We start from the raw sequence: 19,253 nt of genomic DNA, 5'->3' as shown, positions 1-19,253 counted from the left end.
CGCGGGATTTTAATGCCGCCGCCGGCGTCTCTCTCTCTCTCTCTCTCTCTCTCTCTTTCTCGCTGCGCAGCTTCTTTTACCTTCGGGGATATACTTATGTTGCGCTTTTTACCAGGCGTCTCTATATACCCCGGGAGATGCTATGCCAGACATTCGGCCCACGATGCTCGCTCCTCTTCCCCTGTCTCTTTGTATACTATGCGGAAAGAAATTGGCAAATTCTGAGCGATGTCGTTTTTCGACTCTGGAATTCGCATTATGCTCATTGGCTCCCGCCGCTTTTTCGCTATCTCTCGCTGATCGGCTTCTTCTCCCTTTTCACTTTCGCATTTTTCATTTCGGCTGATGCTCGTTTCTTCTGCGGCTTCTGCTCAGAGACGAAAGCTCCTCCCCGGCGTGGATATGCCAGAGGAATCTTAGATATTCCGCTCGTTAATTTGCTGAAAAGCCGGCCCTTGTGCAGCGCGCTTGGAGGACGTTGCTTTTTTCCTTTTGGTCGTTTGATATTTGTGAAAGGTGTGCGCAGTGCGATGACGAAACGCTCGACGTGCTGCAGCTTGGCTGGAATTAAATTAATCTTTTATGTAAGGCTCGCGTGAATATAAACGCTTTGAAAGTGCAATTGTGCGTTGCGAGAAGCTTCGGGTGAAAAAATTGTTTGAGAAGTGCAAACAGCTTGCCTAGATCGTCGTTAAATTAATCGTTCGACTTACTTGCACAGTGACGCTTTTCTATATTGGAAATATTGAAATATCGTGTCAGCGACGGTACCTACGGAACTGAAACAGATCGCGACGTTATCGACCGAGAGTAGTACCTTCGGAGGATTCGATCATCTACAGTGGCTAAATTCGGTACCGATCGAGTGCTTGCATTGGCTGTCGATAATGTAGGTATTCACCAATGATGGCCAAGACACGTGTTTAGCATGGTACAAAAAAGATTCTAGAACAACACTCTTATGTTAAAAAACGAATAAAACACTGCTGATTTTTGTATAAAAAAACGTGTAATACTACATAAAAAATAAAGTTATCAAACTATTTTCTACAAATACAGACTAATAATTTAGACGTACGAAACTTGTTATACGAGTGCGTTAAATAGCATTTACGCGATACTCTTCACGTTAGCACTTACAAAATTTAAAAAAAATAAATGTTCGATTATAAAAAAAATTTTGATTTTCAACGAAGAACTCATTACGCTTTCTTCTTTTTCGCGCTCTTCGACGACGTGGCCTTTTTCGACTTCTCAGCTTGCTTCGCGTACTTGTCGATAAGCGAGTCGAAGAAATTATCTGCTTGAGATGCCCTAGACTTATTTTTATTGAGGATAGCGAGGGCCAGGTCGCCGTTCTTCTCGGCGTCTTCTTTCTCGATGGCTCGCATTTTTTCCAATCTTTCCGCTTCTTTGGCTTCCTTTGCCCACTGAAAATAAACAAGTTTCCAAGTGTAAATAATCGTCATCGCCAATTTGTGTATAATGCCGTATTTTTAATCTCTTGAAAAATACGCATTCTTTCGAGAATATAAAAAATTTTTTTTTTGCAAACAAATCAACAAATCGCCCACAATCCTAATTTATAACCCTTTGACAGCTAAATACAACATATTCAACCGATGGCCTATGATTTAGCGTCGCTTTGTGCATTGTTATTTTTAAACGAAAAAAGAAACGCGTAAAAGCATTATTGAATGGATGCTTTATTGTCCTATAGTAAGAATAACTTTCAGTAGCTCTTGAGTCTTCAGCGAATGCGGCTCCGTCTATATCTATCATCGAGAGTCGAACGCCCGCACGTCAAGAACTGCATCAGTGTCTTAAGCCCGTACAAGCTTCTTGAAAGCTACTGATGCGACGTATCGTCGGCACATGTGATGGGCAAGAAAAAGGGTCGTATATGAGATAAAATAGGCTCAGTTTTAATGCGTCTTTCGATTATGTTTTTATACAGCGAAATTACTCTTGAATCATGAGCCTATGATTCAAGTTGAAATAAAGTGTGTTTTTAGAATCGACAATTTTAATAATTTTTTATTTTTAAATACGCGTTCGCTATCATTTTCGCGCGAGTTATTAATAGAAGCTGAGTGAATGGCGCTTATGCAAATGGAACAAACTAAACATTAAAAAACGATATACTTGAAAAACTAAAAATAACTAAAATTAACCTAAAAAGTAATCGTTTGAAAAGAAAATCCTTGCATACAACTTTCTAAAACGGTTAATAATATCATAATCATAACACTACAGATGTCACATCATCGCAAAAATAATGAGCCAGTTAAGCAAATTATCGGTCCTGCATCTCGTTCCCCGAAGTCTCAAACAAACGCATATAAGAACCGTTTCTCCGAACCCATAAATTCAGATCTAATACGACGCAAGAGCTCCTCTAAAAAAAAACCAAAGCTTTCACACTCCTCCATCACAAAATCCTCTCGTTAAAAAGTCCATTGTTAAGTCGAGCTCAAACGGCCGAAAGCCCGCGAAATATTTCGAGACTCGTATTTGTATTATAGGTCATAGGCATATCTTTCCGAAGTCTATTTTCGCGGCGTTTGGCGAGTTCATGCGAGTGCATGTTTTCACTCGCGCAGCGGATTATTGAAGCATTAAGCATCCGCACGTCTGTTTTGCAGCGCGTCATCATCATCTCGCGGAAAGAGAAAGCTGTGCAATAAAAGAGACAAACGCGCGAGTGTAGTAAAAGTTACGAAATGGTTTTCCGAATGAAGGAGCTGGTTAAGATTTATAATTAACGAGCGGCGTTGAACAATATTTTCGTTAAAGTTAATATCGTTGCTGCTGCTGCTGCTGCTGCGGTTGCAGGTTCTTTATTTATAAATAAATCTCGTACGCAGGAATGCAAAGAGGAGAAGATTCTTGAAGCTAGTCCGTTCTTAAGTTAGCGATGATGTCTATTTTACGCGATCGAAATAGAATTTTAAAGAGAAAAAAAAACAGAATCGAAGCGAAGAAGCTCGCTAATTTCTGCTCTCGATCGGCTTTTACGACAGTGTTGAGCTATCAGGAATCTTGATCGATGTAAACACCTATATCAATTAGATCGACGAGTTTGGCGAAGATTCTGACTAAAACAGCCGGAAAATAGGAAGCTCCACTTATCGGCCTTATGCGAGTGCTAAAGCAGCGATAAAAAGAGGCCTTTTCGAGGCTAATTCCTAGAACGAGGGAAAATAGTCCAGTGGGCGCGCGCGCGCAAGAGAGAGAGAGAAGCTCGACCTCGAAAGCCCTGAAATCTCGCGTGGCGAAAATACGTGGAAGTGAAAGTAGGTGGTGGTGCTTGAGCAGCTATGCTATTTTAGCTACACCCTGACCTTGAAAATAAACAGTACAATGCGTAAACAGAAGAATTTTTCTACATGGCAGTGCTGAATCGCGCAGGCCGTGTAGGATAAAGAGCGAGGAATTCAGAGGGGAGGAAGCGATGAGAAGAAATTGATATCGACGAATCCATTTGAAACGTTTGTTTTTTCGTCGGCCTAAAACCATACGTGCCGCGATGATGATGGGAGAGGCCGGAAGGTTTCATCGTGGTTATAACAAAGAGGTGAGGGGGGGGGGGGAAGAAGGGCGCGGACAGCAGCGGCCCCCGTTAAAACAAACGGAAACGTCAAGGGAGGCAAATCGGGAGCTTGCAAGCTCTTATATACGAGCTTTCGTGCCGCTGCTCACTCCCCGGCCCCTATCTCTATTAGACGCATCGGCGCGAAACGCGAGGAGGAGCGGCCCGCGCACGTCAAGTGCAAATTCTACAGTGAGATGGCCTGGTATTTATAAATTTTTGGCAAACTCTCGGCCGAGACACTGAGTTACACAACCTATAGCTGCGCAACGTCAGTATAGGTGCCCGCCCTCTCGAGCTTTTATACGGATCACAGTAGTAGTCAATGGGGGAAAAATTCGCGCGGGGAATCATCGCAGCGTCTGCTTTTGCTCGATCTCTCGTGAGCGAATAACATACACGACTGCTGCCACGCGGTTGCATGTACTGCAACTCATTAGGAACGCTCTATTTTATGCGCGCGCGTCTAGAGTAATTTGATACAGTTGGCTTTAATTGGATTATTTTCGTTGATTCTGGAAGTTTTTTTATTTATACCTTGTTTTAAGAAACAGATACGCTCTTGTTTGCGTGATGGATACACCTACGAAACGAAGCCAAAACAGATTTCGATTACGCAGCGGTTACGGTTTTCCTGTCTACTTCTGGACTGCGGGAGCTTTGTTTGAAAATTCAAGAGCGTCAATTTGATCGTAAAAGTGAAGGTGACGTTATTTAATTTTTTTCTTTTTTTCACGTTGGAGGAAAAAAAGCATTTTTCACGTTGTACTGTTTCTAGAAATAAAAAAAAAATGTTTATCCTAGCAACATGCAAACATGGATTCGTTGAGTGGGTGACGCTTTGAAGTCCACGGTTTTGTCGCCGGTTATACAATATCGTGGCGATGCGTTTGTAATCAATCGCAAAGAAAATCATCGCGATTCGCAAAAATCGTGTGCTAAAAATAAACGTTACAAATTTTTTCTTACAAAATATCGAAAATAAAATATTGCAACTAGCCGGAAAAAACGTACTTCGCGAAAATTTTTATCAACGAAATAATTGCGCATATCGGTCACGAAACACCGTTGCACAACTGCAAGGTGAACAGCTCTAGATACAATTCAGTTTTTTTTTTTCGTTTCCAACGTCCAAGCAAACAATAAACGTACAGGAAGAAAATTTTTTTCGAATAATATTCCAGTCGTATACGGAACATTCGAAAGAGAGAAGATAAAAACTAGAAGCAGTAAAAATGGAATGTCTGGGCCTTGCCACCAGATGTTCTGCAGAGCAGTATTCTTTCAACCGAAGAAGGGACTCTTGTATTGTTCGACGTCGTAAAAGATCTAGGCTTGTATAGAGGCAAGTTGGAAACTTTCGGAGAAACGCTGTGCGTGTAGCGTTGAATCATACATTCTGAGCTTGCTTGTAACCCGACGCATTATTTACAAAATATTGTGACTTTTGAGAATGATAATTTTTTAATCATATTATAAATCAAAATTTTAATTTCAAAAGATGCGATTAATTAAATCTCGCAGAGGCGACCTTTAATCGCTTGAAAACATCGAAGTTGATTAATCGAAGCTTGTGTATGATGGACAATTAGACGCATTGCAATCACTGACTGGCTATGTGATTATCTATCCACGTTTCAATTTCGCATCGGTAGATTGAAAATGTAATCGACGTCCTTATACGTCTATTCATCACGAGAGATTTTGTGTTTCAAGAATAGAAAATATCACTACAGCCTAATTTGAATTTTCAAGCATCATTTTTAACGGTTACTATACTAGATGAAACTCATGTCTGACGCGCATATTAAACCGTGCACAGGTAAGCCCCCAAAATATCCCCAGACACACACACACGCACACACACAAGACAAAGCTCCTGCGTTACACGCTATTATCCAATAGGCTTGTATCATCTCTGTAAATACCAGCCTCACCGGAAAACTCGAGATTCCGGAAAAGCCTCATCACGTGAAAGCCGAAAGAAGTCGTAAAACACTTTCTCCCAGCGTATAACGTAAGCCTATAGTATTGCGCAAACGAGAAATGCGTCTCTTCGACCCTGAAAAAAGGGTCGACAGAGCTGACGTAGATCCAGATAGATAGCTGAACCTCAGCAGCGCAGAGCGAAAGTGACACCGCGGCTACACACACACACACATACGCGCGTAGTGTGCTGCAGGGAATGCCAATCGCAGAATCGAGGCGCGAGACTTGCGGTTCATCGTTCGAGAGTAGAGGGTGAGGCGCCGTCACTTGCATACATATCGAGAGAGCCGAGAAAGAGTAGAGGCCGAGAACGCCGCCAATCAATTGATTATGCAACAATCCGCTCGCGCGCGAATATATATATATATATATATATATATATATATATATATATATATATATATATATATATATATATATATATATATATATATATACTGCCTTAGCTGCTGCTGCTGATGCAGGAGAGGCGCGTCATCGTCGAAGAATCCGCGCGTAGCAAATTGCCTTGATTGCAGCGCACGCATACACGTTATGCGTATGCGTGCCTTGCCTTCGTCTCAGGGCATGTGTGCAGCGCGCACAACGATCTCCTTCAGCGCCGCGCGGCGTTAATGCACATTGCACCCTCGCGTGTGCAGATCTACTCGGAATATAGCGGCTCGCTTGATCGTGTATTATGCAGCTATGCGCGCGCATCTCAATCGCGAACTTGAAACTCACGCGCTTATGCATCTCGCGAGCGTATCCCATTACCCAAGCGTAAGAGCTGTTTTTTGGATTCGCGTGCTACAATGTTTTCCTGCTGACGAGACGATGTTGCGTGTGTTATAGGGAATAGGATAGCTACGGGAACTGACTTTCACATTTGGCTTCCGAAATTTTAACTCCAAATTCTAAGGGTGTGGCTGTGATTTACACCCTGGGAAGACTCTATTCGATATTTCTTGGATGTACACTGCATGCGATGTAAGACGGAGAGGGGCAGGTGGGCCAATAACTAACTATAATGGAATCGGGAAGACTTTACACTGGCACTTGTTCAAAAACGATCTACGCCTATCTTCGACTCTTCAAGTATATACCGTTATTGTGCATTTAGTTAGTGGCTATTATTACGGTACCGACGATTTATAGTCGGCTCTATGTGACGAGCTTCTTAATATGATTAACAATAGAAACCGGTTGACGAAACTCACTTGTGCTGCAGTGTCGAAGATTGAGATCATAGTCTCATTAGCATAAACTTACGTATAAGCAGCCGTGAGTTCGATACCTTTTCTCCATAGTACGTGGAATCAAAAAAAGGTCGTCATGGCAACGACCGACGTCTATTATGGTATCGACTACATTACGTGAAGCTGCACTGGGAATACCTTAGACGTGCAATTATTAAAAGCATCGATTATTGACCTCTGAACTTTGAAGCTGGCATCTACGGTTCTATCGTTATCAAAACGATGGATTTTTCCCAGTGCACATTGTGAAGTCTGAATGTTTACATAATGGTTTGTTGCAATGTAAGCTCTGTTAAAAGTGAAGATTCAAAATCAATAACAAATTTCTTAGAGAGCTAAATGAAACTGATGAATTCCGAAAACTAGCTTATACTACTAGAATCAGAATCACGTGTGTAAAGAGCAGTAAAATCGCGAAACCACGAAGTCCCGTATGTTTGTAATCCATCAATACAAGAGTAACGCACGTAAAGCTCGTTAATCTGAGTCTTAATAGTGTTTTTCTCTGCAACATTGTTCCCTACCAATAAATTCAAGTTTACACTGTTTTGCTCAGCAGTGAAATTAACGGCGTAGCGAACTTTATTGCCTTTAATATCGATCTCGCACACATTTAACCGTTTCCTGACTCACAAATCGCATTGTTTAGGCGAACGTCTCGTGCCGCAAAGGAAAAGAATGTGCCTATAATTAACTGGTGTATATACACCAATGTTTATTTAATACTTATATACAGTTATAGAGCGTTGGCTGAAATGAAACAGCAATCACGCTTTACTAGAGCTGTTTTTATCAATTCTGAACGTCGATTCATTTGCAATATCAAGATTCTAGAAAAAACAAAAGTGAACCCGAAAAAATTATATACAAATGTGGACTGGCATAGTTATAGCATAAGTGGACCAAACAGGCCCAAGAAGGCGACTACGTTCAGACATAGTGCGCTGTACAAAGCTCAAAAGAGAAAAAGATCAAGTTTCCAGAAGATGATGAACTCTATGATAGTCGTACTGTTTTACCATATCCAGGTAAAGTGTTTAAACAAGTTAACTTGTGTCAGGCGGTTTAGTGTTTTATAGGTGACACACCGCCTTATATCCATTTGTAGTACAAATTTGTAATGTGAGTAACAGGAAATTATCTATATGCCACTTATCGTCGCATGCCAGAAACTAGATAGCCGGAAAGTTCAAACAGTAGGAAAGGGCCAGTCCACAATTGTTTTGATTCGCGGCTACTATACGGCTTGAGGTTACTACGATTGATTCCGGAAGCTCTGGATATTTTTTCTCCGTGAAAACTGAATGGTAGCTATAAAAAAAGTAGCTATAGGAAGTGGGCTGTTTATACCAACTTGATCTGAAGTGGTCAGGATGTTTGTTTTTACTTCAATATACAATCGTAAATAATCTACTGCGAAATCAATTGTCAGTCAGGTAATTATAGCAATAAAAATAATTACGTGCGTTAATTATGATTGTTTATTTTTCCGCGTTTGCATAACTACAACAGCTTTAATTAATAAAGCTATGAACACCGAGTTTATGTAGGCCACGATCTGATCTTACTTGAAAATATGCTAACGTTTGATAGACGACCCATTCATAGAGTTTTGCGAAATTGTAACATTACTCATCAGCTCAATTCATAATATCACTATATGTATAAACGCATGAAATAATAAAGTTAACAGAACTCCATATGAATCCAAGAACTATTAGAATGTCATTATTAAACACTGTCAAGGTTTCGATTCTATGATTGAACAATAATCGTATGCAGCCGACTCCTATCGTTTCGTTCGTACACCATTTTAATTTGTTAATGCCGTGTCATTAACTTGCGTAAGATCACATGCATCAGCCTAAGTAATCAGAGCAGAAAGTGATTAAACTTCATTTCAATGTTGTATGCGATATTAATCGGTAAAAGCTAGGTATGGCTCTTTTTGCGTTTATCTATTAAAATGCGTGCGTCGTGTATACATAATTAGAATTTTGCTTTTTTTATTTCGATTATTTTTAAACGATGAGATATGAACAAAACGGGAGTTTATTCAATACGTTTTGTAGTTTTTGAGTTCAAATGCCAGTTCGAATCAATTTTTGAAATAATTTCAATGCATTGTTCATACATGTTTGAATATTTCTAATAGATGACAAAAAACAAAGCTTTTTATAGAAAACGTGAGAAAATAATCGAATTTTATTGCAATTTTATTCGCTTTTTGAGGAAAACTTGCTATCGTATAATGTCAAAATTCAAAATTTTGTCTTTCATCGGCTTTTTGGGTCTAAATACAAAATCTGATAGTTTTAGAGATAAAATAATAAGTGTGATTCCAACTGATTCAGCAGCCTCTGGCATTTCCAAAATGGTATATGTCAACTACTTTATCACTATTAGTTCAAAAGTTATTGGAAAAATTCAAATCTGAACAATGAATGATGACGATATGATGTTTAACACACTACTGAATTTTTCCAATAAATTTTGAACTAATAGTGATAAACTAGTTGATATATACCTTTTTGGAAATGCCAGAGGCTGCTGAATCAGTTGGAATCCCACTCATTATTTTATCTCTAGAACTATCAGATCTGTTATTTAGACCCAAAAGGCTGACGAAAGACAAAATTTTGAATTTTGACATTATATCACTGTAAAGTTACTCAGCATTAATAAAATTCATACAAGTGTGTTTTCTAATAATTTTTATCTGATTACTTCATAAAGTCTATGAAAAATCGTAAAGGGCAGCCATATGTTAACTATTAACATACAGCTATTTGACATATAACATAGCTACGTTAACTATTAACATATACGTGTTATTGGCTCAAATCAAACATGCCTATGTTAACAGTTAACAAATCTGTTTGCTGGAATGTTTCTTTTCTCTCAGTGTAATTGTAATTTACGAAAATGTTTTTCCGTTACTTTATATTCGTTACTATTGCCCTTTGTGCCAGCATTGTAGCTGTTCACTGTCGCAAGAATTCAGCTGTAAGTAAATCTTACTATTTCCATTAATTTTATTATAATTTAATAAAAAAAAACGATTTTTTTTAAATTACAAGGCATACGCTGGCTGCGAAGCTGTTCTGCTAACATTAGATTATACTTCAAAAAGTCCATCTTTTGAATCGGTTAGAGATTCATGCATTTCGCAATGTATACACGACAACTTTAGAGACAACGTGAATGTAGATCCTGCTGAAACTATTGAATGCGTGGTATGCATGCAGAACTTATATTTTTCATGAAGACGTTACTTATTTTATTTTTAATCGCACACAGAGGAAGTTAATACCAGCATAAACCCAGTAATGCTTCTGACGTCTCACTGGTTGCATCGAAAAATTGAAATTTAAGATTAAATTGCTTTAAAACACGTTAAATATTCACTTTTCATAAGTACAATTGTATGATATAGGATTAGTAACGCTAAAAACAAATAAACGTCTCTAACACAGAATGTTGAAGAAAATGCATTACTATACTGGCATCAAAAATTCATATAATAGTCACTAATCGACTAATTATCTTGCGCATGTCGTTACATTTTTCCTAGCGAAAGAATGCAAGTTAAAAAAAAACAATTGTAAAAACCTACAGCAATGGAAAATATTCCAAATGCTATCTCTACACGCACGGCATATACATCAAACTCATTTTTATTCATTACTTTTTTTGTCCGCTCACATGCAATTAGCTTCTGGCCTATCAAGGCGACATTCCGTGCAAATGTCAACCTGCTAGAAATTCAAATGAAAATCCCGTCAACAACAAAAATGTCTTAATCACCACAGCTCGTCCACTATAGAAAAATAATCGTCGCAATTTTCCCGACAACAAAGTATCGCATCATGAAATTCGTTCCGTCTTCGAGGAAAAAAAAAATTCGCCTTCGTATACGCATAGCTTCAGCGTATTATCTCTCTCGCATGCATATTCTCTCGGTTACATGGCAATGAAAGAAAAGAGCCGCGACGTAGTCTGGAGAACGCTAGCAATAAAGGACAATTAAAAAAAAAGCCGCCGTTGATTCATTACCATCTCCGTGACCGATCTCATGGTGTCTTACTACAGCCGCAGCCCTATGGAACACAAGCGAAGAACGAGTGCCTTACGGCCTTATTCCAAGAGTCGTGCATTTGTCACGAGCAGTGTTCTGTACTCCGAATTCCAGGGCGACACGACTTTTCCTACAGCAGCCACAGCATCGAGCTTGTACACACCGGACAAATGAGTCTCTCCTTCGCTCGCAATTTATCGACGCGATTTCGCAATATACCAGTAGCATAATACACACAGCTATGTATACCACAGCGCTTACGGACTTTCGAATCGCGTGGGTGTGTTTACCTGTACCAGAAGCTGCGGTAACTTTCGGCCGTTATAACTTACGTACACAGGCACACACAGACACGTGGGTGTGAACACGTTGGCTTATGAAAGCTAAATGATGGGAGAAAAATTCGTATCATCAGACAGATGCGATGCTTGGAAAACCCAGAGCGGAGAGAGTTTGTTTTATATTTAAACTTTCCTTCTCGGTTTGTGCTAGCGTCGTTGCCGCGCGAGAGGTTGACGCGCTAATAGCGATGAAAAATCTGTTTTTAACGCCTGCGTCTATTAGTTCAACGCTCACGAGACACGTTCACTGCCGACGACGACGATATAATTCTATATTAAAACGGCCGGACGAATAAACGTAAAAAAATTATTGCCCCGGCGCGGGCCACTTGTCTTTATACGAGCGACACCGATGCGTGTGTACTATTTACGTAGTCGTTCGCGGTAATTGTGCGCATAAAGGTAACTCGCTTACTTAGCTGTAAAAAGGAAAGACATGAAAATTCACTTTGACGCGTGACACACACACACACACACACACACACACACACACACACGTCGGAGTAGGAATAGTCTACGGATGACTAGGAGATAGATGCGACGATGATAATTCAATGATATACACTGTGTCCCTCCTCCTCCTTATTCCTCTCCCTAACTGTATTGCATTATTCCGTCGCGTAATATTCATTCTTTCCCGCAGCTCTGAGTCAGCGTGATCACGAGGTTTTAATGCAACGAGTGGTTTCTAAACAAATGCCCATTAGCAATGCTAACAAAATCGAGATTTTCAAGACGTTCGTTTTTTTCTTTAAAAAAAAAAAAGAGTTCAATCGTCACCTTGAGACAATAGAGATTTTCCTCACGTTACAATGGACTCTCTCGGCAGCCGATCGAGTTACAAAGTGGGCGATTATGCAGACCGGGTGTGTAAAAATCAATTACTTCTTTTCGCGTAACCTCATTGCCGATGCTTCGAACGGACTGCACTCGTTGTAATTCATCGTTCGTTCGAGCGATGCACGCATACCCAAAGAAGAGAGAGAGAGAGAACCGTTGCAGTCTCGAGATGACAATTTAAACTTATTAAGATGGGATTTAATGACTCATTTCACAAGAATCCGGCAATTACCGCGAGTTTAAGAAAAAAAAAAACCGTCACAGCGATTTTTCTCAATTCAAGCGCTGGCCCGAAGAGCATAAAACCGCGATACCCCCGAAGAAAAATCGAACACTCGAGAAGAACCTTAAATTTCAAGCCCAAGATAAACGCCCTTCCAAGCTCTCCCGCCTAGTAAACTAATCGACGCTGAGAAAAAAAAAAGAAACACATCACATTCCAGCACTTCTCGCCCGCAGCGTCGAGGGTCTATTAAGCTCGCGGCTCAATTAATCCGCACGCGCTAGCCGTATTATAATACACAGCGCGGGCATCGCATTCCAAAGCGCCGAAAAAGTTCGTACACCATCAAGGTCCGAACGGAAGCAATACACAGTGTGTATTATATTCGCGTTGGCATCAAAGAGATGAGACTCTCTTGGCGGCGAGAAGGTCGTTACGTAACGCGGGTGTATAGCGCCGTGTCGTAATGGGAGCACCGGATTATTACGCATAGGCTATATATTTCGCGCCCATCTCTCAGACTCGATCGCGTGTTCGGCTTTTATATAGGTGACTTGTGTGTTATGGGCTATATAGGAGTTTCTTTTGCTTCTGCATTGCGGCCGATTTACACTGCTGTATATATAGAGCTTTCAGAGCGGCAGGTGATTATTGAGCACTTTGGAGTATAGTGCGATGTGTATAAGCCCGGAAAATTCGAGGTCGGTTTCTAATTAGAGCCTACTAATTTGAAGCGTATAACCTTTTGACTTTATTTATTATTCGCTTTACAATGTTTCGCTGTACGAATGTGTTATATACGCGTGTGTGTAAGGCTTGCGCTGTTCGAGGGGCATGTAGAAAGTTATGTAGTTACTGACGATAATCAACAACTATCACAATAAAAAATAAACTTAACCATTTCATAAGAAATGTAATGTAGTGTAAAATAAATTAGAAATATGAGCTTTATTTTTTTAGTACAATCTCAAAAAAAAAAAAAAAACATTATATACAATACTAGATTTAGATTAAGTTTTATATTTACCATACCTATGAACAGGGAACTCGTTTGCCTCTATAGGAAGCCTTATAAAGGTATATGCATATGACTTTTAATAAATAAAATATAATAAAAATAATTTAAAAAGCAAACACGGCGCACTCGATGCCTTTCCGACGAATCACGACACCGCAGACGTGAGCTCAGGTAAGGAGCGCTAAGTGATGAAAATTTAATTAGCCGATTTATTGCGCGACTCGAGTAGAAACGATCGCGTTTTGGTCAGCCCCGCGATATGCCACACGGTGTAACTCTTTCAAGGCGTACAGACAATGAGCTATTACAAAATTAATAGGCAAATCTTCCATAGATCCTTAAGAAACCTTGTGTGTACGCGCGAACTTGAATTTCCGCGATAATCGCTCAATGAAAAACACTCATGCATTATGCGAACGGTAGATAACGTCGAGGCGCGAAATAAGCCATCGCGACGTATTATGCACCTCTACACAGCGACTTAGCACTGAGCTCTATCGATCAGAATTTGTTCTACCTACACCTCGCGTTACACCTTCCTTCCGGCCTCTACATCATTAGTATTTTAGTTTACCGCGCGTTGTCAAGGTTTCGTTATTTCCGATGAAAGCTCTGATCCGAGAAACGATTTATCACGGAGTTTCCTAATAATTGCTCTGATGCGCATTGCGATATCGAAAGTTTATACATTTGGACTTTTTCATCTTATAGTCGATCGTCTATGTGATTAAATTCAAGATCAATTTTCTCGAAATCGATGTTTTATGCCTTGAGCAATCCTCTAAGTGGTACCTTTTCTATACGGGATACTGTTACGTATGTACGCACCGCCTACGCCTTGTTTTTTTCACGGAACAGTTTCCAAACAACTTCCTGTTATTGAGGATATCAATTATTTAACGCTGAAGGAAGTGTTTTATGGCGAGAAGTTCGAGTTTTATATAGTAAACAACGCTCGTAGCACAGAGGATGGGTATAGAGTTCAAAAGCACTCGGTCACTTTTCAAGTTTAGGTTTTATTGTAAATATTTTTTTTTCGCTTTAAACAAATGATAATTTAGTTTTTTTAACATATTATCCTTAACATTTTTTTTCTCGATAAGTATTAATGCATTATTAAAAGTGAGCACAGTATGTAATGCTTGTTTTTTAAAAAAAAGTGGAGACGATAATTACTCAACTGTAGTCGTGCTCGAACGAAAACTGCATTAATACGAATTCGATATTAGTCGACGTATGAGAAGTACAGCTATGTATTACAATAATTATGACATGCATTCCACATAATCAAGAAGACATTCGCAATCGGAATCGCTCTTCCATGAATTTAAACGCAAATAACTTAATTGCCTATCGTAATGTTAGTTTTTAACGTTTGGTAGTTAATAACGAATCCGCGGGTTGTAATAAAAAAAAAACGAAGAAGATGCGAGAAGACGCAAGTAAGAATATGATCCGAGACGCGCGTCGTCTCATTTACATCGTTTGCTCCAACTAATCCGTCCCATATTTGCATGTCCGAGAAGCTCTTATATCCCATCCTTAACTACCAAACATCAAACAAATAGCAAACGTATGTATAAAGCAATAATCGTGTGCGAAGCCGAGGATGACGGAGTACATAAGTGTGTGTTTGTGTACGTGTGTACAAGAGGCATAATATCCGCGTCGATTAAATCGCAGCTTTTCGCAGCCGTCATCAATCGGTTCGCGCCCGAGTCCCCTCTTGACTCGCTTTTATACGTATCCCTCTGGTTAACGCGAATCGTCGAGGCGGTAATTACACTGTACTTTTCTTTATTGAAAAAAAGAGCACGACCGTATAAACTCGATACACTCGACGCCGTGGCTCTGTTATAAATGCCTCGCGTTTCTCGCTGCACAACGTGTACAAAAATATATATATATAGACATATACGGTGATGAGTTTTATCGTTTTACGCGCATCTTAATATTTACACTCTGCGTTTGTACACAATGTTTTTTAACAAACTAATACATTGTATGTCATATACTCGCGAAGACTTTATGCAATAGTCAGCAGAACAAGGCCACTGCTAAGATTCTGTCGAAAGATAACTTTTTTCTCGGCTGATTATTCAAAGTCTTCACAAGTATAAACACTTGCTTCTTTCGATAAAACATAATCTTTAAGTTAACGAGTGTACACTGCACTTCGAAGAGAACAAGCGTAAGGCTCCTTCGTATAACTACTCGATATTTATTAGTAAAACGTGGATAATAGTAGAGAAATTTAACACCGAATCGCTAGACACTATTTATCTTACAATGAAACGACACATAAAGCTGATGCACATACATGTTACAGTATACAAAGAGGAGATAACTTTATATATATAAGAATTCGAACGTTCGTATATTCGAGTCGCACTGGGAGCACCTTCGTATATATAGTCACAGATACACACTTCAAAGAAGAGCCAGTTTACGAGCGACGAACATCGTCATCAGTAGCAATAGCGTCGAGTCCCCGAAGATGCTCGACGCGGCGTTGGGGCACTCGGTCGTGGTGGTTACCGGTCCGGGTTGTCCGGCCAGTAGAACCTTCGCCGTCGTCGTGTTGGTCGTCATGTTGGCAACGGTACTGCTGACAGTGGTGCTGACGTTCTGCTGGACCATAGTGCTCTGGTAGTTGTTGATCTGTTGCTGGGTCACCTGGGGTGGGTAATACGGCGGCTGCATGGAGAAGCTCGAGTCCGGCGAGGACGGCTGGATGGTCTCGGGAACGTAAGGTCGTCTGGGTGGCTGCGTCGGTGGTAAAGTGGTCGGCGGTTCCGTGGGTGGACTCGTCGGTGGTACCTCGGTCCAGCGAGGTCTGGTGTAAGCCGGTGGTGTGCTGCTGGGGTAGTACTGCGGTGGTACCGGTGGTGTGTTCGCACCGAAACCGATGGCTTGCACTCGGTCTTGAACCACCGAGCTCCACTCGGGGTCGGACGGAGACTCCAGGTGACGCTCGATCAGGAACCTCTTCAAGGCGTTGGGGCAGCCGAAGTTGGGGTTTTCGTTGACGTATAGCCTCATCAGACCTTGCAGTCGGCTGATGCTCTCGATATCGAGACACTCCAGACGGTTGCCGGAGAACCTCAGGTCGGCTAGGTTTGGCGCGTTGCGGAAGACCTCGGAGTCGATGCGCTCGATGCCGTTGTTGTTCAGGTCGAGGTATGACAGGTCGCCGAGTCCTTCGAACCAAACTGCGCGAACATCCTTAATTCGGTTGTTGTCAAGCCTGAGGTGCTGGAGGTTGCTGAGTCGCCGGAAAGCTCGGTCGTCGATGTCGCTGATGGAGCAGTTGGTGCAGACTAGGACGAGCAGGTTGCGTCCAAACCTGGCGAAGGTCGACTCGGTGATGCGACCTATGGGCATGTTGCTGATCTGCAGCTCCTCGACGGTGTTTGGCACAGCGTCGAGATCGGCGATCGATCCTCCCTCGCAGACAAACTTCGGGTCGGTGCTCTGACTCTCCACCTTGACACACACGGCTCCTACTTGCGATGCGCCCAGCTGCACGAGCAGCAGCAGGGCCGCGACACACGCGTGTAGCCTCATTCTTTTTCTCTCTCTCTCTCTCTCTCTTTTACACGACGACGATGCGAGAGACGAGGACGCGCGCGTGTCGAGCGATCGGAGTCGAAGCTTGCACTGAGCTCGCGTCGGACGTTAGCTGGTTATTTATTTACTTGCTCGCCCCCACTCCACTCTAGACGCGGCTGCCGCTCGCTCTACTAGCTGCTCCCCGCGACTGGTGTGTATGCCTTCCGCGTATGCACGATCTCCTCCTACATGCTCTACACTCGATGCGGCGTTAATCGGACGATAAAAAATTGCGGCGGACCTTGTCGATTAGCGCGCGCGAAATCGCTCTCAGGGATATGGCGAGAGAGTTAACGAAAATTCGCTAATTGAATTTGGCGGCTGAAGGATGTGGATACGTCGAACGGTTGAATCTAGCCAGGCGTGCGTTTCGATCGTCTTGAAGTTTGTGTTATAGGGATGAGGAAAAATCAATGTCGGAGATGTAATGATTGAGAGGTGTTCTGGGTGTCAATGTTGCATCAGTCGCTCGTCTCGACTGATGAATATGAATGTCTTAGTCGGTAATTTGTACTCGTATAAGCGGATTCTAAATCCCGTGTTAGAGACTATAACACGAGGAGGCTTGTTTAATTTCGATTTTCCACTTAGAAAATAATCTCTCGTAATGTTTTTTTAAAACGGAAAAAATGAGAAACCTCGCGTTTATGCCGACTGCAAGGATTTTTAACGCAAATAAAAACTGAGAAATACGCTTCAGCTTTTAAATATTGTATTTTTCTGGTAAATATGAAAAATTAGTATATATTGCCAGTGCATTATTCATACTTAGAAACGCTGCTGTTAGTGATAAATTTGAATATTGTTTTGTGGGACGAGAATGTTTGAAAAGAAGGCATTCATACTTTTTCAAGATTTTTACGATCAAGATCAAATTTTAAAAGCTTACCTTGCGTTTCCTCCTCATTCTTTTCCTCTCGTCCTCCTTGGTGAAGCTTTCAAACTCTGGGACCTCACCCTTTTCGATGAGGTCGTTGATGATTTTGTGCAATCGTGGCTCCTCTTCGCAGCTTGTAAAAGGAACCGACTCTAGGATGTAATCCATGTCACCTTTACCTTGAAGCAACAAATCAGAATGGATTAGTAAATTGGCTTAGAATTTTACTTATTCACTTATTAACTTTAAAAGGGCTAGCTTACTATCCATATAAGCTCTCTTCAGATCCTTGATTTCAATCTCTGAGCCTTTGTAGTTCTTTTCGTAATTATTAATATCTTGCACCGTGATCTCCTTGAACAGTGTGCGCCAGTAGTCGGACCAGTTGCGCATGACAACTTCCTCGCTGTCCTCGTCAAACTGACCAGTCTCATCGTAAATTTTTCGCTTATCATTATCACTGAGAATAGAGTGGATCCTGCCAAGAACCTTGAATTTCTCTGTTGCTTCCTCCTTTACTGCTTCCTCCACTCGGTCGGGATGAACGAGCAGAGACAGCTTGTGGTACGCCTTTTTCACTAGAAGGAAATGAAACAAGATTATGCAATTTCATCCTCGAACAGAATTAAAAATCTTACATCCATGATTTTCAAATAATAATCGACTTTGAATTCTAGCTTTCTATGATAAACGCTAAGTCGTTTATAAACATCTATGTCTTCTAAAGCACAACGGACTTGTTGAAACAGGCACCGACTTGACAACGGAAATTTTAAATCTCGCTCCTCCCCAGGAAGACAATCAAAAAAAGGACAATCTTTTAATCGTCAATCGAAAAAATCTCAAACCACCGGAATTCCGATCCTCACGAACTGACACAACGCAGTTTCATCCAAACAACAACTTTTCTCGCGAGAGAAAAACATCCTCGCAAAAATCCAGATAGGTTATGTTCCTACGCTCACCTTGTTTCTCGTTAGCAGTCTTGTCGATATTCAGCACATCGTAGAAGTCTCTCGCGCCGAAATACTGCTCGCACAGATCCAACAGTCCCACGGCCATCGTTCAGCGAAAACTAGCGATTCTTCCGGTAAAAAAGTACCTCAAAAGGATCACTTATCTCCGAATCCAGTGCAGTAAGTACTGCACACACAGCGAAGTGTCCCGCGCGCGAAAAAAAAGTAAGCAACAAATATAAATATATCGCGGAAAGAGCGCTCGTCGCGCCTCGATATTGTTTCGGCAAGAACTGCGCGATTCGCGCCAAATTTCTCCGAGCAAAGTGTCTTGCATATATAGGTATAAGTACACAGAGGAATATAACGATGATTATCGTTCACCAATAAATCCGCGCGATTCCTATTCGCTTTTTCCGCGCGCGCACCTATATAAGTACAAACGACTCTTTCCCTTTTCCCGCCGTTGGGAATCGATACTAGTTACCG

At 41.2% G+C, this 19,253-nt stretch overlaps 2 protein-coding genes across 2 annotated transcripts; both read right to left on the bottom strand.

Moving 5' to 3' along the window:
- Window positions 1-990: 990 nt before the first annotated feature.
- Window positions 991-19,164, bottom strand: LOC100120832 (dnaJ homolog subfamily C member 9). The gene is made up of 4 exons (XM_001601536.6): window positions 18,774-19,164; window positions 18,072-18,386; window positions 17,821-17,987; window positions 991-1,430 (listed from the first exon to the last, which is right to left on the bottom strand). The coding sequence occupies exons 1-4, from the start codon at window positions 18,868-18,870 to the stop codon at window positions 1,203-1,205; spliced, it is 807 nt and encodes a 268-aa protein (XP_001601586.1). The 5' UTR covers window positions 18,871-19,164; the 3' UTR covers window positions 991-1,202.
- On the bottom strand, window positions 14,316-17,401 carry LOC103316706 (leucine-rich repeat extensin-like protein 6). The gene has a single exon (XM_008211812.4). The coding sequence runs from the start codon at window positions 16,884-16,886 to the stop codon at window positions 15,750-15,752; it is 1,137 nt and encodes a 378-aa protein (XP_008210034.1). The 5' UTR covers window positions 16,887-17,401; the 3' UTR covers window positions 14,316-15,749.
- Window positions 19,165-19,253: the final 89 nt, after the last annotated feature.

This window comes from Nasonia vitripennis, chromosome 4 (genome assembly GCF_009193385.2).
Source record: "Nasonia vitripennis strain AsymCx chromosome 4, Nvit_psr_1.1, whole genome shotgun sequence".
NCBI lineage: Eukaryota > Metazoa > Arthropoda > Insecta > Hymenoptera > Pteromalidae > Nasonia > Nasonia vitripennis.
The sequence above is the reverse complement of the archived record's forward strand: the minus strand, read 5'-3'. Positions and strand labels throughout refer to the sequence as shown.

Excerpts from the sequence above, each read along its gene's own strand:
- LOC100120832 (XM_001601536.6), bottom strand. The coding sequence starts at position 18,870 with ATGGCCGTGGGACTGTTGGATCTGTGCGAGCAGTATTTCGGCGCGAGA. Across the intron at positions 18,387-18,773 it reads GACTGCTAACGAGAAACAAG|TGAAAAAGGCGTACCACAAG; the intron begins GTGAGCGTAGGA and ends ATTTCCTTCTAG. Across the intron at positions 1,431-17,820 it reads GAATGAGGAGGAAACGCAAG|TGGGCAAAGGAAGCCAAAGA; the intron begins GTAAGCTTTTAA and ends GTTTATTTTCAG.
- LOC103316706 (XM_008211812.4), bottom strand. The coding sequence starts at position 16,886 with ATGAGGCTACACGCGTGTGTCGCGGCCCTGCTGCTGCTCGTGCAGCTG.